Genomic DNA, 26,476 nt, shown 5'->3' with positions numbered 1-26,476 from the left:
GGGGGGCTGAGAGTGTGACAGCATACTGTCTTGTAAGTTCAGACAGCAGCAGACTCCCCTCCCCCCCCGCACACTCACAACAGCAGCATTCCACACTAATGGTTGCTTTGTCCTGGAGGAGATAAGCATGCCAACTGTCAGAAACAGAGCTTTGAAAAGGGATATCCGCATGCCTGCAGCCAAGTTCAAAACAATGAGAAGAGTGGCCACTTGACTTCAGGGGATTATGGGAAGTTTCCGGAGGCCAATCACAGTGCAGTATTGCAACACCTCGTCCACACTGACGCCCTGGCGTTTCAGCTGGGGCGCAGAAAGCCTTATGCTTCTCGTGGAGGCGGATTACCAGGAGCACTCCCGCTGCACAGTCCAGGCACTCTACGTGCCTTGCCAGTGTGGACACCTCAGGGCTGCTTTAATGTGCTCTAACTTGTAAGTGTAGCCAAGCCCTTAGCTGGGTTGACTTTTGATTGTAGACCTGGCCTTACTGTCCCCAACTAGACAAAATATTTTTCAAATAAAGTTTTCATTTGATTTCCTCCAATATGCTGGGGAGGGGGGAAGAGGTATCCACTCTGTTGGGGGTAATCATTGAGTGTTTGAGACCTAGGTGCACCCATCTGAGTCCTGGTTTTGATCTTCATCTGTGAGTAAAAACAGATTGCCAGAATCCATCAATTTTAAAAAAAGCCTTTTTTTTTTTTCCTCTCCGGGCGGCTGTATCTTGGGAACCTTTGGTCAAATGGACCCAAATTGGGATCACTAACAGAAACCCATGTCCTCAGGAGGCACATCAAGTAACCGTGTAGATTTTAAAGCGCCTAAAAGAGTTGAGCTTCAAACAGAACGCTCGTTGTAACGTGAACTATAGCAGAGCTGTCTCTCTATAAAACTTTATTCTGAACTTGAAGGACTGACAAGTCAATGTACTCCTGGCCTAAGTAAAAGTTAGTCATGTAAGTAGAAGTTATAGAAGTTTGGGGGGAAAAAACCACCTCTCCCTGTAAAAAAACATTTCTTACACCTTTCAAAAAAGGAAGAAATTACACCTTTCAAAACATTTCTTTAAAGACATTACATCTTTGGCTTATTGAACTTGACAGTATCTCCTTATATTTATGGTCTACAATAATCTACTTAATGAAGAAATGATAAATTAATGCAGAAATGTACAGGTTGTTTCTCTTTAGGTGTGTTCAGAACTGCTTTAAACACATTCTAAAGAAGCAACTGTAACAAACAAAATAAAAAAGCAGATAGACCACTGTAACCCTGACTATCTCCACTCTGAAATAAAATATACACAAGATCAGCCAACTTTTGGAAGGTTTTATAGAACAGGAGGTCTCATAAAATGGAACTATGGAAGCTGCAGCAATTAAGTCATTGGCTGAGCAAACAAGGTTTAACACTCAAGGTTTAACTCCAGTGGATGGAATTTCTCTGTCTGTAATGTCTGTGACGACTTTTGAATGCTGCATCTGATCAATTCCAAAATTTTCAGGAAATGTTCTAGACATTAATGGGCAGACAATAAAGATAATCCACCTTGAATGGTCCCTTAGAATGGAAGATAACTACTTATGCTAAACAAACTGTTCCTCTTTGCATTTACCTGTGACTCTCAGAGTACCGCTCTCAGACCTCAAGAAGAACTCCGTGTGGCTCAAAAGCTCGTCTCTTTCACGAACAGAAGTTGGTCCAATAAAAGATGTTACCTCACCTACCTTTTCTCTCTAATAAAGACAAGGATGACAAGTACTGGGTCTTTGACAGGCTGGGTCAGAGGAGCGAAAAAAAGAAATCACTCTATAGAGATGGAAGGACTTGAGCCTGATCTACACATAGGCGGTGAAAAATGTCATGCCCTGTGTGACAGGGTCTACCAACCCTGAACTGGGCCAACGGGGAACAGACCAATCACTGTGGGCTCAGGAGGCAACACCCCCTTTCCTCATGCTGTGCATGCTCCAGGTGGAAGAGCCAGTTAAAAGGAGGCATCCCAGCTCAGTCAGAGCTGGCTGCAGAGGAGGAAGGACGTGGACTGCAAGTTCCTGTAAAGACGCTGGTGATGCTTCAGGCGGTAGATTCTGAGAACTCAGATTATGCTGAAGATGACTCGCTGACTGCAGAGACTGACGGCGAAGCCAAGCCACCGCCAGCTGAGGAGATGCGCAGGATGCAACTTGCGGTAGGAAGTGACCCAGGGAAGGTAGTAGAAGCTGATGCCTGAACCCCTGGCGGGGAGTTCCCCTGCTTCATAGGTCCCTGGATCGGAAACTGGTGGAGAGAACAGAGGCGGGTTTCCCCTACCACACCCCACAGGCCACCAGGTATGGCTGCTGTCTGCTATACATCCCAGCACAGAAGCTTAGAGGCTATGGACTGTTTGTTTGTTCTGCCCCGCCCAGGGACCACAGATTTATTGCTGTATTTGCTCAGCACAGGGGGCCGATTCCCCAATTGCTACTGGCTGCCCCAGCCAGGAGGTTTAGGGGCCATAGACTGCTTGTTTGTTTTGCCCCACCCAGGGGTTACATAGACTGCTTGTTTGTTTTGCCCCGCCCAGGGGTTACAGACTGATTCTGCTCCATCCACAGGGGCCAGAACTCCAGTTGTGCTTGTTGGTCCCAGCCCGGAGACTCAGGGGCTATGGACTGTTTGTTTACGCGGCTCCGCCAGGGGACTAGAGTGCACCTTGCTGCAACTCCCTGAATTAACAGGAAATCCCAATGACTGGGTGACAGGGTGTGCCAACCCTGAACTGGGCCAATAGGGGTGGTTCTTCAAGATGTATTTCCCTACGGGTGCTCCACTGTAAGCATGTCTGCATCCCTGCGCTGCCGGAGAATTTGGGTAGCAGTGTCTGTTCAGCCTGTGCATGCACTGCCCTGTCCTCTGCCATGAGGCTAACTAGCATGGACGGATGAACCCTCCTCAGTTCCTTCTCTACCGCAGAGTCATTGACAAGAACCCTGAAGTAGAGGGGAGGAGGATGGTTGTGGAGCTCCCACAGGGACACACATCTAGAAGAACCATTGTTACCACACAGGGTGAGTAACTTTCTCTTCTTCGAGTCAAGTCCCTATAGGTCTTCTACTTCTAAGCAGTACCCCCCCATTGGAGGTGGGGGCTTTGGAGTCGAGTCTGTTATAGATGATAGCACCGTGGCACTGAATCTGGAGTCTCTAGCAGAGTCCCCAAGGATGACATAGTGTTCTGCAAAAGTATGTGCAAATGCCCAGGTAGTTGCTCTGCAGATTTCTGATATAGGGATACCCTTGGAGAAGACGGACGAGGACACTGACCTCATAGAATGCCTATGTATTGAAGATGGGGGTGTAACATTTAGTAACAGTTTGATACGGGTCAAGATCCATTTGGAGAGTCTTTGAACTGAAATCGTGAAGCCAAGAGGCTCGTCTCATCATGACGGCTGTAGAAATGGAGTGTGCTGCTGGGTCAGCTGCATCAAGTGCAGACTGGAGGGATGTCTAGCCACCAGCTGGCCTTCATTGACTCTGGCCTTGAATTGTTCCTTATGCAAATATCAGGAAGCTGTTCAATAAAATAGCCTTTTGACCTATCTGTAATGGAGAAGAAGAGTCTTGGAGATAAAGCTCTTGTCCTGTCCAAATAGAAGCCCAAGATTCTCCTCATGTCGAAGATAGCTTCCCTATTATCCTGTTGAGGTTTGGAATAAAAGGTTGGAAGTTGAATAAGTTGGTTCATATGAAATGTGGAAGTCTCCTTGAAAGTGAACTTTGGATGTGGTCTCAGTATGACTTTGTCAGAGAAGAACACTGTGAAGGGGGGGATGTGCCATCAGAGCCGCTATCTTCCCTATTTTTCTCGCAGAGGTGATGGCGATCAGGAACGTTATCTTCATGTCGCTAATATGACCATCTTGAACTTCTGAGCTTTGATACATTTGTGGAGTGCTCTGAGGTCTAGTATGGGTCTCCAATCTCCCTTTTTCTTCGGTATCGGGAACTAGTGAGAGTCGAAGCCTTTGCCTCTTAGTTCTGTGGGCCCTGGCTCTATAGTGCCTACGCTGAAGATATGGTTTAGCTCCTGTCATAGTACGCTCTCGTGAGAAGGGTCCCTGAAGAGGGATGGGGAAGTGTATGTGGGGGGGAAGGTAAAATGGATGTCCATCTCGGATAATCTCCAGTACCCATTTGTCAGAGGTCATCCATTTTCAGGTGCGGCAGAGAGGGGTGAGATGGCTTCTGAAGGAATGGGAGAGGTTTTCCAGCCTGTGATGATGTTGAGGAGAATAGTCTATAGCCACCTTGACCAACCTGTCAAAACTGTCACTTTGAGATGGAAGGTTGAGAGGAAGTGGGTTGAGATCCCAACCGTTTCCATGTGGGGAACCTGGACTTTCTTCCTCTGAGGTTCAAATGACCTCTGATATTGATATTGCAATGACCAAGGTTTGAATTGTGGCTGAGGGCTATACTTTCTCTTATACCCAGGTGTGTAGATCCCAAGGGATTGAAGAGTAGCCCTGGAGTCTTTTAAGATGTGGAGGGAGGCACTGGTCTTTTCCGAAAATAGTTTTGTCCCTTCAAAAGGAAGGTCCTCCACAGTCGTACAAACCTCCTTTGGGAAACTGGATAGGTGAAGCCAAGAGGCTCGTCTCATCATGACGGCTGTAGAAATGGAGTGTGCTGCTGTGTCAGCTGCATCAAGTGCAGACTGGAGGGATGTCTAGCCACCAGCTGGCCTTCATTGACTCTGGCCTTGAATTGTTCCTTATGCAAATATCAGGAAGCTGTTCAATAAAAGAGTTCAGCTTCAGATAATTCTGGTAATTGTATTTTGCCATTAAGGCTTGAGAGTTCACAATGCGGAACTGGAGAGTGGTTGAGGAATATATTTTCCTGCCAAAAAGATCCAGGTGCTTTCAGTTCCAGTCATAGGGGGTGGATTTAAATTGGTGTTGATGGCACTTTAAGTTGACCACATCCACTATGACTGAATTGGGAGGCAGGCAGGCAGAAGAAAAAATCTGTGTCTTTTGCCTGCGTGTAATATTTTTGGTCAGCCCACTTGCATGTTGCTGGGACAGGTGTGGGGGGTCTGCCATATGATCTTGGCACGGTCCAAGAGTGCCTTGTTAATAAGGAGGGCTACTCTGGACGAGGCAGAAGAATGTAAAATATCCACTAGGTAGTGATGTGACTCAGTCACCTCTTGTAGTGGTATCTGTAATGCCCCTGCCACCCGCTGTGCCAGGTCCTGAAACAGTTTAAAGTCATCTGCCATATACAGCAGAGGGGGCATCATCATCTCATCTGGTGATGATGATGAAAAATGGACTTGTGGGGTAACTTCCTACTCAGCTTCAGCCTCCTTTTCCTCCCGTGCCTGTTCAGGGAGCTCAGATGACCTCGAAGCAGCAGCTGAAGGAGGGCGTCTCATTGGTTGCTGTTAGGCCATACTGGAACTATGGGGAGCCTGTTGTCTTTGAGCCTGCCAGGGATCCCAGTAGGCCCATTAGGGTGGGAAAGGACCCAGTGACCCACGGCTGTCCAAACCATGGAGGCTGTGGATCAGGAGGATGATATGATGGAGGTCCATAGTGAAATGGGGCACCATACGGTAGGTGAGAAGAGTGGCGGGAGACCACGTCCTCTTGCTTACTTTCTGATTCAGAAGATGAAAAGAGTGGTGCATGGCAAGAGGTCATCAGCGAGTCAAAGGCTCCGGGTGAACTCGGTACCAGGGTCCCAGTACTGAGAAGAAACAAGTCCAGTACATCAGACACCACAAGATCCGTCACACACCTGAAGTTGGGCAGTGCCAAAGGTGTCAGTATTGGTGGTGGTTGTCGGTGCTGAGATGCCTGTACTGAAGGAGTTGGTGATATAGACTCAATAGTATGGTCCATTGGTGCCTGGTGTGCCCCAGACGATACCAATGATGATATCCATGCCACAAGAGCCTTACCCGCGGCAGACTTTCTGTTTCTCTTGCCTTGGTGGTACTGACTGTTCCTTGCTTGTGCCCACTGGGTTCTTAAGCAACCCAACGTGCTCTGTCGGAATGGTACTATGTGAGCCCTGTGTACCAGATTTAGATGGCTTTGGTGCCGTTGGTACTAATGACACTGATGGAGCAGGAGATCATTTTCTTGGGCTTGCTATGGGGACTCACGGACCTTTTCTTAGAGGCCTTATGTGAATGGCTCGTGGGTGTCTCCTTGGGCACAGGTCCCTTTGAAGTAGAGGGTTATGGTAAGGTCTCCTGCCGCAATTTGGGTGGTTGACTCTATGAGTAGGAGTTTGAGCCTCAGTTCTCTGTCCTTTCTGGATCTGGGCTTCAGTAGCTGACACAAACCACACTTCTGTGGGATGTTTCTCTTCCAGGCAGTGGATGCACGGAGTGTCCATCAGTCACTTCGATAGATTCTTTGCAACAGAGACACTTCTTGAAGTCCGGGGAGTAATGCACACCCTGACCAGAAGGGTCCCCCCACAACCAGGGGTTGATGAAAGAATGAAGTCTTTTCTTTTTCTTTAGGCAATGGCCAAATAAAAATGTAAATGAAGAAAAGAAAGAAAAGAGTCTTCAGAAGGGAGCTAAAGATTAGCATTTCTAAAAAAGTTAACAATCCGTGAATGGACAGTTAAAGCCCCGTCTCTAGTCAGGGGCGGTTGAGAAGGAACTGAGGAGGGTTTGCCCACCCATGCTAGTTAGCTTCATGACAGAGCATGGGCCAGCACATGCATAGGCTGAATGGACACTGCTACCAAATTTGTCCCATCGGCAGTGCAGGGACGCAGACACACCTACAGTAAAGCACTCATAAGGACACTATTCAAAGAAGAATCAATGTTTTTCATAATTCCTTTCCTTTAGTTGCCTTTTTCCGTATCATTTTATTCCCTATTCCCCTCCCTACACCCAACTTCACCATCATGGCACCTTACTGTACCTCTCTCTAGGAAAACAAACAAGCAAGCAACTATCTTTGAAGTCAAGATCAAAGCTGACTGTATATTAGCTAAAAGAAAAGGAGTACTTGTGGCACCTTAGAGACTAACCAATTTATTTGAGCATGAGCTTTCATGAGCTACAGCTCACTTCATCGGATGCATACTGTGGAAACTGCAGAAGACATTATATACACAGAGACCATGAAACAATACCTCCTCCCACCCCACTCTCCTGCTGGTAATAGCTTATCTAAAGTGATCATCAAGTTGGGCCATTTCCAGCACAACTCCAGGTTTTCTCACCCCCCACCCCCCTCCAAAAACCACACACACAAACTCACTCTCCTGCTGGTAATAGCTTATCCAAAGTGACCTCTCTCCTCATGATGTGTATGAAAATCAAGGTGGGCCATTTCCAGCACAAATACAGGTTTTCTCACCCCCCCACCCCCTTTTTTCAAAAAAACACACACACAAAAACTCACTCTCCTGCTGGTAATAGCTTATCCAAAGCGACCACTCTCCCTACAATGTGCATGATAATCAAGGTGGGCCATTTCCAGCACAAATACAGGTTTTCTCACCCCCCCACCCCCATACACACACAAACTCACTCTCCTGCTGGTAATAGCTCATCCAAAGTGACCACTCTCCTTACAATGTGCATGATAATCAAGGTGGGCCATTTCCAGCACAAATCCAAGTTTAACCAGAACGTCGGGGAGGGGGGGGGGGTAGAAAAAAACAAGGGGAAATAGGCTACCTTGCATAATGACTTAGCCATTAGATTTAGATTTGTGAGAGTGTTGGGTCATCCTTCAGGATAGGTTGTAGATCCTTAATAATGCGTTGGAGGGGTTTTAGTTGGGGGCTGAAGGTGACGGCTAGTGGCTTTCTGTTATTTTCTTTGTTAGGCCTGTCCTGTAGTAGCTCATGCTCAAATAAATTGGTTAGTCTCTAAGGTGCCACAAGTACTCCTTTTCTTTTTGCGAATACAGACTAACATGGCTGTTACTCTGAAACCTGTCATTATGCAAGGCACTGCATTTAGCCGTATGGAGTGGAAATCTATCAACTGCATGAAAAAACTTGTACAGATACAAACAGACATCATCTTCCTTTCCAAATGCAAACAGATGGACATTGTACCAAAAGGACTGAAGGTAAAAAATCCATTACAATCTACATACCACACAGACTATGCTGACAGCTTGTGCCACACGCTCTCAAAGAAACTGCAGAATCACCTGATCAACATCCTCTACAGGAAACAGGGAAAGATTAAGAATGAGCTCTCAAAAATGGATACTCTCATAAAAAAACAACCTTCCACACAAACTTCCTCGTGGCTGGATTTTACTAAAACTAGAAAAGCCATTTACAACGCACACTTTGCTTCTCTACAAAAGAAAAAGGACACTAAACTTTCTAAACTACTACATGCTACAAGGGGCCACAGCAATGGTTCCCTCAACCCACCCAGCAATATTGTTAACCTATCCAACTATACTCTCAGCCCAGCAGAAGCAGCTGTCCTATCTCGGGGCCTCTCCTTCTGCCCCTCCACCCCCACGAACATGATACAGTTCTCTGGTGACCTAGAATCCTATTTTCGACGTCTCCGACTCAAGGAATATTTCCAAAATACCTCTGAACAACATACTAATCCACAGAGTCCTCCCTACCAATATTACAAAAAGAAGGATTCTAGGTGGACTCCTCCTGAAGGTCGAAACAGCAGACTGGACTTCTACATAGACTGCTTCCGCCGACGTGCACGGGCTGAAATTGTGGAAAAGCAGCATCACTTGCCCCATAACCTCAGCCGTGCAGAACACAATGCCATCCACAGCCTCAGAAACAACTCTGACATCATAATCAAAAAGGCTGACAAAGGAGGTGCTGTTGTCATCATGAATAGGTCGGAATATGAACAAGAGGCTGCTCGGCAGCTCTCCAACACCACTTTCTACAAGCCATTACCCTATGATCCCACTGAGAGTTACCAAAAGCAACTACAGCATTTGCTCAAGAAACTTCCTGAAAAAGCACAAGATCAAATCCGCACAGACACACCCCTGGAACCCCGACCTGGGATATTCTATCTACTACCCAAGATCCATAAACCTGGAAATCCTGGGCACCCCATCATCTCAGGCATTGGCACCCTGACAGCAGGATTGTCTGGCTATGTAGACTCCCTCCTCAGGCCCTACGCTACCAGCACTCCCAGCTACCTTCGAGACACCACTGACTTCCTGAGGAAACTACAATCCATCGGTGATCTTCCTGATAACACCATCTTGGCCACTATGGATGTAGAAGCCCTCTACACCAACATTCCACACAAAGATGGACTATAAGCCGTCAAGAACACTATCCCCGATAATGTCACGGCTAACCTGGTGGCTGAACTTTGTGACTTTGTCCTTACCCATAACTATTTTACATTTGGGGACAATGTATACCTTCAGATCAGCGGCACTGCTATGGGTACCCACATGGCCCCACAGTATGCCAACATTTTTATGGCTGACTTAGAACAACGCTTCCTCAGCTCTCGTCCCCTAACGCCCCTACTCTACTTGCACTACATTGATGACATCTTCATCATCTGGACCCATGGAAAAGAAGCCCTTGTGGAATTCCACCATGATTTCAACAATTTCCATCCCATCATCAACCTCAGCCTGGTCCAGACCACACAAGAGATCCACTTCCTGGACACTACAGTGCTAATAAACAATGGTCACAAACACCACCCTATACCAGAAATCTACTGACCGCTATTCCTACCTACATTCCTACCTCCAGCTTTCACCCTGACCACACCAGACGATCCATCGTCTACAGCCAAGCTCTGCGATACAACCACATTTGCTCCAACCCCTCAGACAGAGACAAACACCTACAAGATCTCTGTCAAGCATTCTTACAACTATAATAGCCCCCTGTGGAAGTGAAGAAACAGATTGATAGAGCCAGAAGAGTTCCCAGAAGTCACCTACTACAGGACAGGCCTAACAAAGAAAATAACAGAACGCCACTAGCCGTCACCTTCAGCCCCCAACTAAAACCCCTCCAACGCATTATTAAGGATCTACAACCTACCCTGAAGGATGACTCAACACTCTCACAAATCTTGGGAGACAGGCCAGTCCTTGCCTACAGACAGCCCCCCAACCTGAAGCAAATACTCACCAACAACCACATACCACACAACAGAACCACTAACCCAGGAACCTATCCTTGCAACAAAGCCCGTTGCCAACTGTGCCCACGTATCTGTTCAGGGGACACCATCAAAGGGCCTAATAACATCAGCCACACTATCAGAGGCTCGTTCACCTGCACATCCACCAATGTGATATATGCCATCATGTGCCAGCAATGCCCCTCTGCCATGTACATTGGTCAAACTGGACAGTCTCTACGTAAAAGAATAAATGGACACAAATCAGATGTCAAGAATTATAACATTCATTAACCAGTCGGAGAACACTTCAATCTCTCTGGTCACACAATCACAGACATGAAGGTCGCTATCTTACAACAAAAAAACTTCAAATCCAGATTCCAGCGAGAAACTGCTGAATTGGAATTCATTTGCAAATTGGATACTATTAATTTAGGCTTAAATAGAGACTGGGAGTGGCGAAGTCATTATGCAAGGTAGCCTATTTCCCCTTGTTTTTTTCTACCCTCCCCCCCCGACGTTCTGGTTAAACTTGGATTTATGCTGGAAATGGATCACCTTGATTATCATGCACATTGTAAGGAGAGTGGTCAGTTTGGATGAGCTATTGCCAGCAGGAGAGTGAGTTTGTGGGGGGGTGAGAAAACCTGGATTTGTGCTGGAAATGGCCCACCTTGATTATCATGCATACTGTAGGGAGAGTGGTCACTTTGGATGAGCTATTACCAGCAGGAGAGTGAGTTTGTGTGTGTACGGGGGTGGGGGGGTGAGAAAACCTGGATTTGTGCTGGAAATGGCCCACCTTGATTATCATGCACATTGTAGGGAGAGTGGTCACTTTGGATAAACCATTACCAGCAGGAGAGTGAGTTTTTGTGTGTGTGTTTTTTTGAAAAAAGGGGGTGGGGGGTGAGAAAACCTGTATTTGTGCTGGAAATGGCCCACCTTGATTTTCATACACATCGTGAGGAGAGTGGTCACTTTGGATGGGCTATTACCAGCAGGAGAGTGAGTTTGTGTGTGTGGTTTTTGGAGGGGGGTGGGGGGTGAGAAAACCTGGATTTGTGCTGGAAATGGCCCAACTTGATGATCACTTTAGATAAGCTATTACCAGCAGGAGAGTGGGGTGGGAGGAGGTATTGTTTCATGGTCTCTGTGTATATAATGTCTTCTGCAGTTTCCACAGTATGCATCCGATGAAGTGAGCTGTAGCTCACGAAAGCTCATGCTCAAATAAATTGGTTAGTCTCTAAGGTGCCACAAGTACTCCTTTTCTTTTTGCGAATACAGACTAACACGGCTGTTACTCTGAAACGTGTATATTAGCTCACACTCTACAAAAACATTCCTTTGAACAGTGCAAGTGCTAAGAGAAAGTGCCCATCACCCCTGTGACAGCACCAAAACAGGCTTGAAACAGCAGCTGCAGGAGTTCTGTTAAGTCATCAAAAGCACACTCACCAAGAATGGCCCATTGAAAAGGAAGAATTAAAAATAAAGGACTAAAAAGTTAACTTACACAATTTAGTTTATAAAGCACAACATAGCTAGGTTTTATTGGTTGGATTACAATTGAGCTGCTTTTTCACGAAAAGTAAAAGAAGAAAGAAAATACAGCTAAATGTATATGGTGAAATGATAGGAAACATGGTCAACAGGCACATTCAGGAGCTTAATTTTGTTTTAAATTTTGTGGATACATATATTGATGTCAGGCTACCCTTCATAAAATGAAAAGCTCAGTATATCAAGGCTCAACATGCACAGTAATCTACTTCAGTCTGCACAAGGAACAAAATCAGGCAGTTCTTTCAGAGGCACAATGAAAAACATGCACAAAATGTAGCTTAAAGACAGGTTGGAAGAAAAACACTCATCCATATTGAAGAGGAATCTTTCCAGAATGAATGCTGTCAGGTTTTTTTTTAAAATTACGCTTTCTTTTAAAAAAAAAGTTTTCATGTTTCTAGCATTCATGATTATAAAGACAACCTTCCAAATGCAAAAAGAGATTGAACCAGTGCAGTGTTGTCTGCCTAGCTCACCGGAGAGCAGACTCATAGGAACCTGGAAAATACTACACTCAGTCACACCTATGGTATATCAAATATAATATCCTGCTTCTGGCAGTGGACAGCAGCAGATGCTTCAGAAGACAGTATAAGAAATCCTGTACTAAACAGATGTGTGATAATCTGCCCCAATGAAAGTCTAATCTTAACTCTTAATAGTTAGAGATCAGCTTTAACCCTGAAGCATGAGGTTTTATATTCCTTCCAAATCTTTTTAGAAATAACTATTATAAATGTGGATGTTCTTGTTACCAATAAAACTGTCTAATCCCTCTTTGAATTTTGTTGAACTCTTGGCCTCAATAATCTCCTGTGGATCAGAAAAAGAGCTCAGTAGACAGCCACAAGGTAATAAAGAGCAGACTGTTCAGAGATATGGGGAGACAAGAAATGAATGTTTGGGGGGTTGGGAGGCAAGCACATACAGATACAAGACTCTCATTATTATTAAGGTAAGCCATTTCATAAGGCTACTTTTTTCTGTTGGGATAATTTGTTTTTCAAGGCTTGTTAAACAGATTTCATTACAGCTGGTACCAAGAAAGTGATGGTAACTCTCAAGCTGTATTGCATGGGCTGCTTAAGATGTATAGTTATGAATAAAGCTCTGTGTTTGTCACGGAAGTCACGGATTCCATGACCTCCATAACTTCTGCAGCTGCCCAGCTCGGGCAGCCGCTGGGCCAGTCATCCTGGCTGCTGCTGGGGTAGTCCAGGGCCCCCGCGCCCGCCCAGCAACAGGAGTTGGGGGTGGAGGCTTAGGGTTGGGTATTGGGATGCGGGGCAGTGCTTACCTGGGGGGAGCCTCCTGGAAGGGCAACAGGAACTCCCCTCCCTCAGCTCCTAGCTCCACATGCTGCCTCTGCCAGCAGACACTGCCCCGACAGCTCCCACTGGCCACAGTTCCCAGACAATGGGAGCTGCAGAACCAGGGCTGGGGCACAGCAGAGGCAACACGTGGGTCTAAGAGCTGGAGGTTGCCGCTTCCCAGGAGCCAGGTAGGAAACCTGTCCCAGCCCCGCCAACCACCCCCTGCCAGCTCCCCGCAGTGCCCCCTGGGCCGCGCCCCCCACCTTGAGCACCCGCAGTGTCTCCCCAGCCCACACCCCCCAAGCACCTGTGCCCCACCCCGAGTACCCACAGTGCTTCCCTGGGCCGTGTCTTCCCTGAGTATCTGCAGCAGCGCCCCCCACCCCCAGGGTCATATCCCCCCAGCACCTACAGTGCCCCCAGAACCCCCCCCCAAGTTTTAGTCAGGGGTATATCGTCATGGACAGGTCACGGGCTGTGAATTTTTGTTTACTGCCCATGACTTTCCATGACTTTTACTAAAAATACCCATGACTAAAACGTAGCTTTAGTTATGAACTACCAGTCTCGCTGCAGATAAATTTATAAAAGGACTTCAGTATAAACCGAGTCCCAGACAATACATAGTGAGGATTAACATCTCAAAGTTATATGTTTCTTTCTGAAGTTTAAGGGATTTTTTTCTAAAGGCTCATCCATCGAAAAGTGATCTAGAACCAAAGTTTTAGACCCCTAAAACAAGAGAACTGAACTGCAGTTATATTAAACTGTTCATGAACTGTTTTAGTTATGGATCAATAGTATGTTAAATACTTGATAGATGTTTAAAATCTGCACACTTGTGGACGAGAGAGCGATGCACAGATTTACAACAGGGCAGGGGAAGATTTCTTCCCAGCTGTACAAAAGCTAAGCTAAGTTTGCAATGGAAAAAAGGAAGCGGTTGAAGTTTCTCACTACCTAACTTTTCCTTGATTAAACCTGTATCCTTCCTCCAATGTTATACAACTTTGGCCATGGCATACTATATACATCTCCCAACTTTGAGTAACATATGCATACTCGTCTATTTGGAAACTAAAAGCATCCTGACGATAGGAAGCATAAGTCTCCAGACTTGCGCCCAAACTCAGGTCTTTAACATAGACAGTCTGACAAAGCTCGAAAGTCTCTCACTAACAGAAATTGGTTCAATAAAAGATATTACCTCATAGGAAGACACAGACACCCTGTGTCCATGTATTTATTTTATTTTAAGGCTGAGAAGGTACACCACCTTTCTCCTTATGTACTTTTATACCATACTTCTGAATCATTAATAAATGGCTTGCTTTGGCCAACTTCCCTGGTTAAATAAAAATGGACACAAAATTTATTATTCCAATTTGGAAACTGAATATTCCCAATATTTACCAAAATGAGTTGAAAAACAAGTCTTTAAGACAAATCTGCCAAGTAGAAAAAGGTGATGAGCAACATAAGGAGCAAACATGTGAGGTCCAACATGTTTTAAAATAATTATGACTCCATTTTATAGTGAACACTAACGTACATATTGATTCAAACCTAACTCTTCCTATGCTTACTGTAGCAGTGGAAACACATTTCTACTAAGCTGCCATGCCAATATAAACAATGAGGAAAGATACTGGAAACATTCCTAAAATGTAAACCTCATTTTCCCTACAACGTTCATCCTTAAACTAGTCTGTGAAATAATCTTTTTACTTTAAAAACCTCAAGTTTAAACACCTCTAATTTTTCAACAAAAAATAATTATTTGGAATAACTATCTTCAGTTGTTTGGTAATGTTACTATGTCCCCAGGGAGAAAACATACATTTGATTAACTCATACTTTCACTTTGTATTTGTTGAGGATTATATCTTTCATTCATGTAAACAAAGAGCCACAGTTTATGTGCATTGGCCAACATTTTCAAGATTGGGTGTTTAAAGTTAGGCCATTTGCAATGGTAAATGAAGTTGTTCAAGACACATTTCACAACAAATAAAAATAACATTCATACTTTAATATAAAAAACAATGAGGAGTACTTGTGGCACCTTAGAGACTAACAAATTTATTTGGGCATAAGCTTCCTTGGGCTAAAACCCACTTCATCAGATACATGCAGTGGAAAATATAGTAGGAAGCTCTATATAAACAGAGAACATGACAAAATGGGTGTTGCCATACCAACTGTAATAAGACCAATTAATTAAGGTGGGCTATTATAAGCAGCAGAAAAAAAAAACTTTTGTAGTGATAATCAGGATGGCCCATTTCAAACAGTTGACAAGAAGGTGTGAGTAACAGCAGGGGAAAAAAATTAGCATGGGGAAATAGTTTTTACTTTGTGTAATGACCCATCCACTCCCAGTCTTTATTCAAGCCTAATTTAATGGTGTCCCGTTTGAAAATTAATTCCAATTCTGCAGTTTCTCATTGGAGTCTGTTTTTGAAGTTTTTTTTGTTGGAGAATTGCAACTTTTAGGTTTGAAATTGAGTGACCAGGGAGGTTGAAGTGTTCTCTGACTGGTTTTTGAATGTTATAATTCTTGATGTCTGATTTGTGTCCATTTATTCTTTTGCGTAGATTTTTGTCCGGTTTGGCCAATGTACATGGCAGAGGGGCATTGTTGGCACATGATGGCATATATCACCAATGTGATAAAGAATACTACAGAATACTACAGAATCACTACAAAAGTTTTTTTTTTCTGCTGCTAATAATAGCCCACCTTAATTAATAGGTCTCGTTACAGTTGGTATGGCAACACCCATTTTTTCATGTTCTCTGTGTATATATATCTTCCTACTGTATTTTCCACTGCATGCATCCGATGAAGTGGGTTTTAGCCCACGAAAGCTTGTGCCCAAATAAATTTGTTCGTCTCTAAGGTGTCACAGGTACTCCTCCTTTTTTTTGCTGATACAGACTAACACGGCTACCACTCTGATACTTTAATATGGTTGTTGGACACATAAATGGAGAGGATTAACAAATATTTAACTTGAGGAAAGTAAACAATTAAAAACATTATTACCTCCACTTATAAAAATACACATTTCTTCATGACAGAGCAGGGAGGTCCTGCCTCTAACCTGTTGTACTCACCATTCTTTCGTTCGTTGAGGGGAGGTAAGTACTGACTAGGCTGCAATGAGAGTTCCTGAAATTCATGAGCAACTGCTTCACTATGAGGACTAGGAACAAGATTTGTTAGTGATCCTGAATCATCCTCAGTGTCTGCTGTCCTTAAGTGGTCCATTGTGTCCAGGCAGCTGGCCTCTTAATTGCAGCACGCTGATGAATCTGGTAAGAAAAAAAGGGAAAAATATAAAGACAGCATGCAACTATATGCAAATGTTCAGTAGTTAGAATAATTATTTAATGCTTAAGATGTTATGAGACTTTGAATATTTTAATCACAAAAGACAAATCTGAAGATCTCCCTCATAAAACCTTCTTGATACCAAATAAATAAAAACAATGGTGAAGAGTTCCTTAATACAAAGCTCGAACACAATGGTTCTCAATTCGTGGTCCCTGGATTAGTGATTGTCTGCCGAACACTTCCTGGTGGTCTGTGAAAGTGATAGGTGACGTGGTGGTGGTCTGCCTCCTGGTTTTCAGTTGCTAAATTTAAAAAAGCTAAAATAGATATAAAATACTTTCCTAACATTACTTTTCCACGTGAACAATTTCTGTAGTTGCTACAGGAATGTTTCACGATTGAAAAGAAGATGGAAGACTGTCCATGCAAAACTCCATATTGAAGTCATGGTCCACACTTCGAAAGAGGTTGAGAATCCCTAGTCTAAGATAATGCTTCTTACATACCCCACAGATTTTGTATCTATAAAGATTTATCACATTGTCAATTATGCTTTGACTTTTTGTAAAGGAGACATTCAAAGGATTTTTTAAAAAGTTGCTTAAAGTTTAAAAGTTCTCCCCACTTTTTTTTTTTTTTTGGCTGTTTTATGATGTATAAAAAAGCAGAATTTGTTTTCCTGCTTATTTGACTGGGACCATGTCTACGTTACAAACTTTGGTCAACACAAATTACATCAGCGTAAGCCGCCAAAGTTTGTATATTGCTCAGGTGCATGCACACTTGTGTCAGCGCTGCACATACTCACCAGGAGTGCTTGTGTCAATGCAAAGTGCAGTACACCATAGTCGGTATCCCAGCGTGTCATGTGCCACCATCTGGCACAACGCCTTTTGGGAAATTTTCACAGTGTGTTGTGGGATAGAAATGACTTGCCATGGGATCTCTGGGAGCTATGAGTCAGCTTCTCAGCATGCAATATTCTCCATCTTATAATGCCATTCATATCCCATAATTTTTGTGCCTTTTTAAAAAAAATCCCACAAACTCAAACAGCACTTTTTGGTGTCTGCCATTTCTGATAGAAGCCTGCAGAGTTCTGCACTGTTCTCATGAACTTTGCAAATACAGGATGCAGAATTTTCCTGTATTTGCAGATGTACAACAAGTACTGTAAAGATGGGACACGATGATTTCTTCAAGGACTGTTTTCTAAGGAACACAGGGAAAAATAATTCAAGGTTGTTGTTGGCATGTATGGAGCAGCTACAGACCGTGCAGCATCACTTCTGGGTCAAATAAACTAGCACTGACTGGGGGGATTAAATCATAATGGAGGTTTAAGATGACAGAACAGTGGCTGGAGAGCTTTCAGATGAAAAAGGCCACATTACTGGATCTGTGTGCTGAGTGTGTCCCAGCTCCCTAGCACAGGGACACCAGAATGTGAGCTGCATTAACAGTGGAGAAGCGAGTGGTGAGATCATTTTGGAGCTGGAAAATCCACAGTGGCTGCCGCTGTCATGCAAACGTGTAGGTCCATTAATCATCTCCTGCTATGCAGGACTGACATTCTCAGCAATATGCTGGACATAGTGGTGGATTTGCAGCAATGGGGTTCCCAAAGTGGGGCTGGGCAACAGACGGCATGACTACTCCTATTTTGACACCAGTACACCTTGCCACAGAGTACACCAACAGAAAGGGCTACTTTTCTATGGCTATGCAAACATTGGTGGATCACTGGGGACGTTTCACCGATATCAGTGTTTGCTAGTCAGGAAAGTGCCTGATGCTCACTTTAAGAATGCAGGACTGTTCAGCAAGCTGCAAGCAGGAACATTCTTTCCCGACTGGCAAATTACCATGGGTGATATTGAAATGCCTATAGTGATTCTGGTGACCCAGCTGTTGCTCCCGGGCTCATGAAGCCATGCAGTGGCCACCTTAACAATACCAAGAAAAGATTCTACTACCAGAACAGCAGATGCAGAATGACTGTTGAATGTGCCTTTGGTAGACTGAAGGGAGACTGTGGTGTTTACTCACTAGACTGGATCTTAGTGAAAAAAATATCCCCATAGTTAAAGCTGCCTGTTGTGTCCTGAATAATACCTGTGAGGCAAAAGGGAAAAATTGCCATCAGGGTAGAGGGAGGAAGTGGATCAGCTGCCTTCTGACTTTGAACAGCCAGACACAATGGCCATTTCAAGAGCCCAGCGTGGCGCTAGTGGGTTGAGGGGGGCTTTGAAAGGGCACTTTAACCAGTCAACCAAAGTAGCATTCTGTGCTGGACTGTTCTCTGGGCCTGGAGCTTTGGGTGCTGATCAGAACAGTGTACTACTTACTGTACATTTATTAATATGACTATTTTCCTGAACCTAAGAATTACGTGTTGCTTGCTATACATTTACAAGTACTGTTTGCTTTGAGTAGGGCTACGCATTCTGCAATATTTATTGTGAACTAATAACGATAATTTGATTCTCCAAAAATAGAACTTTACTGAGTGGGGGAAAACAGTGTAGAAAAACAATGAGCAAAAAATACAGGCAATGTAATACACATTTTTAACATAAATTAACAGAGTGGAACTTTAAAATTGGAAAGGGAGTAAATATTTTGGTCCATTTGTGTGCAAAAATGTAGTCCATTGTGGCTACCCATGCATCAACTGTGGTCCTCACAGGTCAGTGTATGACAATATGTGATTTTCCCTGCTGTCCCTTGCCATGGAGTGATAGGGATAAGGATGTGGCCTGTGATGCCACATTGTATGTTGGGTTGTGTTGGGAACAGCAACCATGGAGTTTCCAAAGACTGCAAAGGTGGGGAGTCTGGGATTTTTGGACCTATAGGTCAACCATAGTCTGCAGCATTTGGGTTTTCTGCCTGAGAAGACCCATTATGTCCTGGTGCATCTCCCTCTCCTTTTCCTGCTGGGTTTCTTGGGCCTTTCTCCTGTCCTCACTTTACTTCTCCATGCTGTTGGTCATACTGGCCATCCAAGCTCTTTGCTCATGGTCCAGTGTATCACTAGCTTGCAGGATCTCAGAGAACACATCCTCCCTAGTCCTCTTCCAACTCCTCCTCATCAGGGTCAGGCATTCTGTGGGTGTAGAAGGTGGGCACCTCTCAAGGCTGCCATGCCAAACGCTGCTGATAAAAACAGACAGATGTGCAATTGGATTTACAGTCATCACGGAAAGGGAAAAATAAGTTTCAAAACTTCCTTCCCTTATTCCCATTTTATTCTTATTCTTATTTTAATAAGAAATGCTTATTGACACTACAGCTTTGGAGTACCATGCCATAGTGAGTATGGTCTGCGCCTGGGGCAACGGAGGGAAGGCTGTTCTGTTGCATGAAGGTATAACATTTCAGCCCTTATTCCAAGGGTATGAGTATAGGGAAACGGCATTGAACACGGGCACTATTTTCTACAGGTGATAGTGGTTTTAACTGATACCTTACTTCTGAGGGTCACAAAGACACAGAGAACACAACTGCTACTGGCATCATGAAGCCACCCAGGCTCATATACTGCTTGCCTGTTTACTGCAACAGTTCCAGTTGAACTCATTGCAGAGTGGTGTAAAAAGGTATAACTCATTGCAGAGTGGTGTACTGCAGAGGAATAAATAAGGCAGCCATCCACAGAAACTTTTGGGAGAGCATTGCAAAGTATCTCCATGACAGTTTCACCAAGATGTTTCAGAAGAACAAAATGTACATAAACCAAGTGTTCCGTATGCCCCCCCCAACCCAACAGGAGAATGAAAAGCAGATGCCAACTCTATCTCTGTTTGTTCTACCTCTATCTCTTCTTGTGTGAGTAAAACAATGAAAAGTTGATAACTTTGTCTTGTTAACTTGGGCTGGGCACCAACTTTAAATTCAAACATAAGGAAAAATGCATGCACACACGTACCCGAGTTTTCTTTCCCTTCATCAGGCTCCTCCACACTTGCATGGTGGAAATGGCTAGGCGGTGAGCCTCAAATGGGTCCTGCCTCGTTGGATGGCTGGAACCCACTGCGGTGTCTCCTTCTTCCTCACAGTTCACAGCCAGGGTCTGTCTCCTCAGAGATATCCACAGTGTTATGCAGGGTGCTGGTGAGGTCTCCATCAAGTATGGCATGTAGCTCATTGTAAAAGTGGCAGATCTGCAGCTCAGCACCAAATCTATTGTTAGCTCCCTGGCCTTGTGGTGTGCCTGGGAAAGTTTCTTCATTTCAGAAGGCACTGCTGCTGATCCCTGTCATACCCCTTTTCCTGCATCCCCTGGGCAATCTAGTCATAGATCTCCACATTTCTATGGCTGGTCTCTAGTGGTGCTTGCACAGACTCTCTTCCCCACAGACCCAATGCCTCCTGCCTACTCCAGGCAGGAACATGTCTAGTGTGTGGAGTTGGCATGGTTGGTTGAGCAGTTGCAGACAACAAGGGAGAGCTCCTAGGTGTGCTCACTAAGGTGGGCGACTGAGGACAAGGAATTTCAAAAACACAAACAGGGTTTTAAAAGGGGGGGGGTGCGTGGCTTCCGGTCTCTGTGACCCCCAAGCCGTGGAGTTGCCACCTGTGACCAGAGTGGTCACTGTCATACAGAATGGAGCACAGCGGGACAGCTACTGGAGGACTGCTGAGGTCAATACGGGTCATAGAGCATCTATGCTCACTGTGTCAACCTCAGTAGGTCAACCATGGCTCTATATTGTTCAAGGAGGTGGTTTTACTGCATCACTGTAACGAGGCACTTACATCAGCTGGAAACAAATTTAAGTGTAGACTCATGCACAAATATGACATTGCAAGGCAACTTACATCAACCTAACTGTTTAGTGTAGATAAGGCCTTAGAAACTATAAGCATGTCCACTCTGAGTCTTCCCTGGATTTGCTGGAGGAATTCTTGGAGGGTGGGGAGCGGGGTGACGGGGGCAAGGGCTCAGATGTTTACTGTGAGCTCTTACATCTTTATTGAAGGAACAGGACAATGAAACTTTTATCAAGACAACCTTTCGGCCAAGTGCTTATTACACAGTGGAGTAAAGTAGGCATTAACAAAAAAAAAAGTTTTAAATAGGCTGACTAAAAGTTCCTTTCTCTCACAATTGCTCAGCTTTTAGTTTCTTGCCGTGTCATAATTTCTTATCCCAGCATAGAACGTACCAGAAGAGACAATAGAATTTCCAATGTAAAAGAATATGAAGAAAAAAATAGTTTTAAACCAAACCCACTCATGCTATTTTACATAATAAAGAAGTACAACAGGACTTTTTCTCTTTCCAGCACATCTTTAGAGGATGCTCCTTATATTTGGAATGATGCTTGGAAAGCTCATGAACTGAAATCTTCCCCCACTGTACTACTTTGAATGATAGTCAAATGGTAACCGCTGCTATTGTTAAAATTCCTAAACCAGTTTCCATTATACCCCCGCATTTTCTTAACTCTTAACTTTCTAAAACCGCCACTTTTGGACTCTCTCTCTAAATATATATATTTAAAGTTGAGCAAAATCCCTTTAGACTGTCTTGAGTTCTGAAAAGGTGAGAAAATACAGACTTATGCCATTTTAATACACTGTTACTACACTCTTTTCCCCACATAGAACTCAAAACCAGCTGAACACTGAAACTTGATCTGTGCATAGTTTTCAGTGAGAAGTTCAAGTTCAGAAAAAACAGCTGGGTAATAATGTTATTGGGCATTAAAAAATCACTAACTTCTTTGAGCATCAGTGCATATTCTCCATCCCCAGCTTCACAGATACATTGTGTACTGCTAGCTGGTGATACCATAGAGTATGAGAGCCTAAAATTCCTATGGAAATTGTAGTGGATCCTATTTTAGTGAGCACACAGACTTAAAACACTTAAAACTGATTCTCTTTTGTAAGCAGCCTATGTTAAATAAAGGTGAGTTAACTCCACTCTGATAGCTTGGAGTGTGTGATAGGTTTTTTGGAGGATATTGTCCAAATTAAAAGTAACTCCTCTTCTTAAGAACAAAAACAGGAGGAAAAAAATCAATTATTAGAAGTGATAGAACACTTCACATCCTCAAAACACTGTTTAAGAGTTAGCAAATGAATCCCTAGTAGCTCTCTCTCTTATGGAGAAAACTGTAGGTATGAAAAACTACAGATTCAACAATTTTATGGTGACTGCAGCAGCAACTCACTGAACAATATTCTGCAAATGCTAAACTTTCATCTGAAAAATAAATTAGGAGTCCAATCCAACAGAAACATAAGATCCAATCCTGAAAAAAAAGTCACCTGGACAGACTCCCGTGGCTATGACAAGTTCCCATGAAGTCAATGGGGCACTCCAGAAGCATAGTAGTCCACCCTAGTTTCTTTTTTGCATAGAACCAGCAGTATCCAAGCAAATAACAGAAGAAGCAAAGGTTGCAATTCACCACAACTCTATTCATGCTGTTCACCTCAATGAAGCATAGCTGCCAAGTTCCATTCAACTACATGTGGCATTTTATGGAATTTTTAATGTGTTTTGCATATTTCCAATAAAACTGTACACAATCTACTTTCAACTTTCAAAAAAAAAAAAAAAGTGCCAATTTAGCACTGGTGAAAAGCAACCCCGGTGAATGAAGCCCTCTGTTTATCTATAGAGTCAGCCTTCTCATACATGCTGCCAGCATGTATCAACCTTAATCATGTGAACTGATTCTTGTAATGAGGATTATAGCTCATCAGAGAACAATGGCAATTTTTTCCCCCTTTCAGAACCTTAAATCAAACTCAAATCATTACAGTTCTTCATACTGTGTGAGAAACTCCCGAAGGAAAAGGGGACTTCATGGGGACAAGTAGATAATGGGACACATGGAAGCAATGAGGAAAGCAGGCTCATCAGGAAATGGGAGCTTATAGGGAAGGCATTGACACAGGAGCTAATTTGGGGAGAGGAGAGCTAAAGGAGGTAAGTGGGAAACTCAGGAGCTAATGGGGATAAAGGGAACCAGGAACCTTCAAGAGCCATGGTGGAAGAGGGTCTACTAGAGGTGATAGGTTGGGGACAGGTATAGAATTTGACTGGCTGCATAGATTAAGCTAATGGGAATCAAGGAAATGGGGACCTCAACTCACCTTCCTCCCACATCATCAACTGACCACCACAGTTTGTGTTAACTGACAGATTTAGCAGAGGCATTTAGAACAGCATGGGCTGTGGAAACAATTACAGGAAGTCCTCTCTCCTGTGCTCCTCTCCCATATTAACTTACTTTTACATGATTGGCAGCTTTTATTCTGACTTATATGAAAACAAAAGATGGGATGATAAATAACTTTTCAACTTCAGAGTCTGCAGTGCTCCCATGTCAGAGTTAACACTGTGTAAAGGAAGCTCTAACAGCAGCTATCCTCCCTGTAACAAGATTAAGGTTACTTTGAAAGCCTCAGTTTTTCACAATTTGATTCCCTTGGACCTTCTTCCTTTTGTGTGTGCTTACACTATAAAAGATTCTGACCAATTAACTTCATTTGAATGAATCACATAAGTAATTCCTAATGTGCTTTCATATCCAGTACCTGTCAGTTTTAAACAGGTGGAATGTCTTGTGATTAAGACATAAGACTGGGAACTCGGAGATTGGGCTCATACACCCAACTCTGTCACAGACATCCTCTGACAGTTTGGGCAAGTCCCTTCATGTCTATGCACCTCAGTTTACCCATCTGTAAAATGGGGTGTGCAATTTATCTCACCAGGGAATTATGAGTAACTCACTAGTGCTTGTAAAATGCTATCTAGCTATTCTATATTAACCTTGTCACTGGAATATCTGAACACTTTTCTATCCTTATATGGAAAGTACTGTAGAAGTGCTAAATATTACTATTATTGAAATATTTACATAAATCATAATTTGGTATTCCTTAAGTACTAAGATGTCATCATACTATTGTGATAAAACAAAACTATTTCTAATCCAAAAATCCATGAATTTGTTTTAAAACAAACAAAAAACAACAGAAAAACCTATCCTCACATGTAACAATGTCATTTGACAATTTATTAATCTAATTTTCTCATAATAAAACAGGTTAGGGGGTGTGAAGGGGAAGAAGCAGAAAATTAGTACCACCAGCTTTGTTACAATTGAACTGTGCGGAGACCCAAAAATTAATACTGTAATTTCATTTCACAACCTGTAAAGAGGAAATATACAAAGGGAATTTTACTTTTATGGAGGAAAATTTCCTAGTGAAAGAAAATAATATGTCAGATATCTATCTACAAGTTCCACCATCTTCAAAAGGTCAAGTAGAGCTCAACTCCTTTATATGTTAGTACATTCCCCCCCCCCCCCAGTTGTTTAAAAGCTCAGGAGTATTTGAGATTATACGGGTCAAAGGGTGACACTGGCACTTTAAGAAAGAGCTGCCAAAGAACGGGGGACTGTAGAAGTTCCTGGAAGGAAACTGTAGATGGTTTCTGAAGGAAGGCTGAAGGCAGGGAAGAAGCAAGAGGGGTTTACTGGCTGGCCTTCCCAAGCCAGAGATCCAGGGCCAGATGACTGAAGACCAGAGAGCAGCAGAGGGAGTTGCCTGCTGATGTCTAAACTGGAGAGCCAAAGCCATGGACTGGAGAGTGCTGAAGGCAGTGATGAAAAAGGGCTTATCCACTGACATCTCCATGCTGGAGAACTGGACCCATCCCATAGGAACAGTGAGAAGGCCTAAGGGATGCTCCCCTGGCAAGGATGATTTCTGAGTAGAGAGGCTATCAGGGTTCCCGTTGGGAAGAATGGGGTTGTACTCCAGCTGGAAGGGTTGAAGTTGCTGTCCTGGCAGAGGGACAGAAAAGGACTGATAAGGATCCTAGGTGTGGTGGAAGATGCCACAGTATGGTTTGTTCTTTGTAAATGGATTACAGGATGTGCAATTTTAAGGACTATATACACCTTGATTATAAATGGATTATTTGGGGGATTTTTATGGACTATTTTGCATGAGGTTTTTGCAATAAACTGGCCCTAAGGAGGGTATTATTGAGTCAAAAGAGAATGTTATGGAGTCCTTGGAATATCTGAGAGAGACAACTGAGGCAGGTGCACCAGTCATTCCATAACCTGCAGCAGGAAGGCACTCCAGGCAGGGCTGCCCAATGAGAATACTGTGAAATCCATCTTCATATTGCTCAACAATCCTAAAGCTTAAGGAAAGTCAAAAAGGGCTAAAACATATAATTTCATGTTAAAAACTACGTGGACTGTTTTTCTACTTCAGTGAGTTCATGCTGATATGCAGCAAAAGTATTCTTAATTCTTTAAGGATACTTTACCTTTTATATTTATACATTTACACTAATATATTTTTCTAAAGGAAATTCCTTTATAAAATACACAAATCCACTAAAGAACATCAAAGGATATCTTGAATGGCTCCACTATAAAAAATGAAATGTAACTCATCCCACAATACATATCTAACAATAATGGGGCATCAGTAATTAATATTAAAATCTTTGTTCCTAGACAAAATTTGAGTAAAAGGCTTTTGCAATAAAGAACTAGGTCGGTGTTGGGAGGGAGCAATCCCACTTCCTAACTAAAGGTAGGACATGAAGTCCCTGCACAGTTTTCTTGATATGGCATGATGTAGCTGCTGTGACTTGTAGGCTCTAAAGTTTTAAAGTTTTACATTGTTTTATTTTTGAATGCAGTTATTTTTTGTACTTAATTCTATATTTGTAAGTTCAACTTTCATGATAGAGATTGCACTATAGTACTTGTATCGTGTGAATTGAAAAATACTATTTCTTTTGTTTTTTACAGTGCAAATATTTGTAATAAAAATAATATATAGTGAGCACTGTACACTTTGTAGTCTGTGTTGTAACTGAAATCAATCTATTTGAAAATGTAGAAAATATCCAAAAATACTTAAATAAATGATATTCTATTATTGTTTAACAGTGCGATTAATTGTATGATTAATCATGATTAATTTTTTAATCACGAGATTAATCATGATTAATTTTTTTAATCGCTTGACAGCCCTAATTATAAGACATAAAATATGCGGCCTTAACTTTGAATTTCTTGGGTTTAATAACTTTATCTAAGGCAATATTTACACA

At 43.1% G+C, this 26,476-nt stretch overlaps 1 protein-coding gene across 4 annotated transcripts in view; it reads right to left on the bottom strand.

The window, feature by feature from the left end:
• MRTFB (myocardin related transcription factor B) overlaps window positions 1-26,476 on the bottom strand; it is a 194,077-nt gene that overhangs the window by 110,546 nt on the left and 57,055 nt on the right. For 3 of the 4 annotated variants that reach the window (XM_048868371.2, XM_048868372.2, XM_048868373.2), the window contains exon 2: window positions 16,143-16,340. The exons of the other annotated variant lie outside the window; for it this stretch is intronic. In XM_048868371.2, coding sequence (XP_048724328.2) covers window positions 16,143-16,296 — 154 coding nt within the window. In that variant the 5' untranslated portion in view covers window positions 16,297-16,340. The remainder of the gene's footprint in view (window positions 1-16,142; window positions 16,341-26,476) is intronic. 4 annotated transcript variants of the gene reach the window in all.

The sequence above is a fragment of the Caretta caretta genome, chromosome 10, assembly GCF_965140235.1.
Source record: "Caretta caretta isolate rCarCar2 chromosome 10, rCarCar1.hap1, whole genome shotgun sequence".
NCBI lineage: Eukaryota > Metazoa > Chordata > Testudines > Cheloniidae > Caretta > Caretta caretta.
The sequence above is the reverse complement of the archived record's forward strand: the minus strand, read 5'-3'. Positions and strand labels throughout refer to the sequence as shown.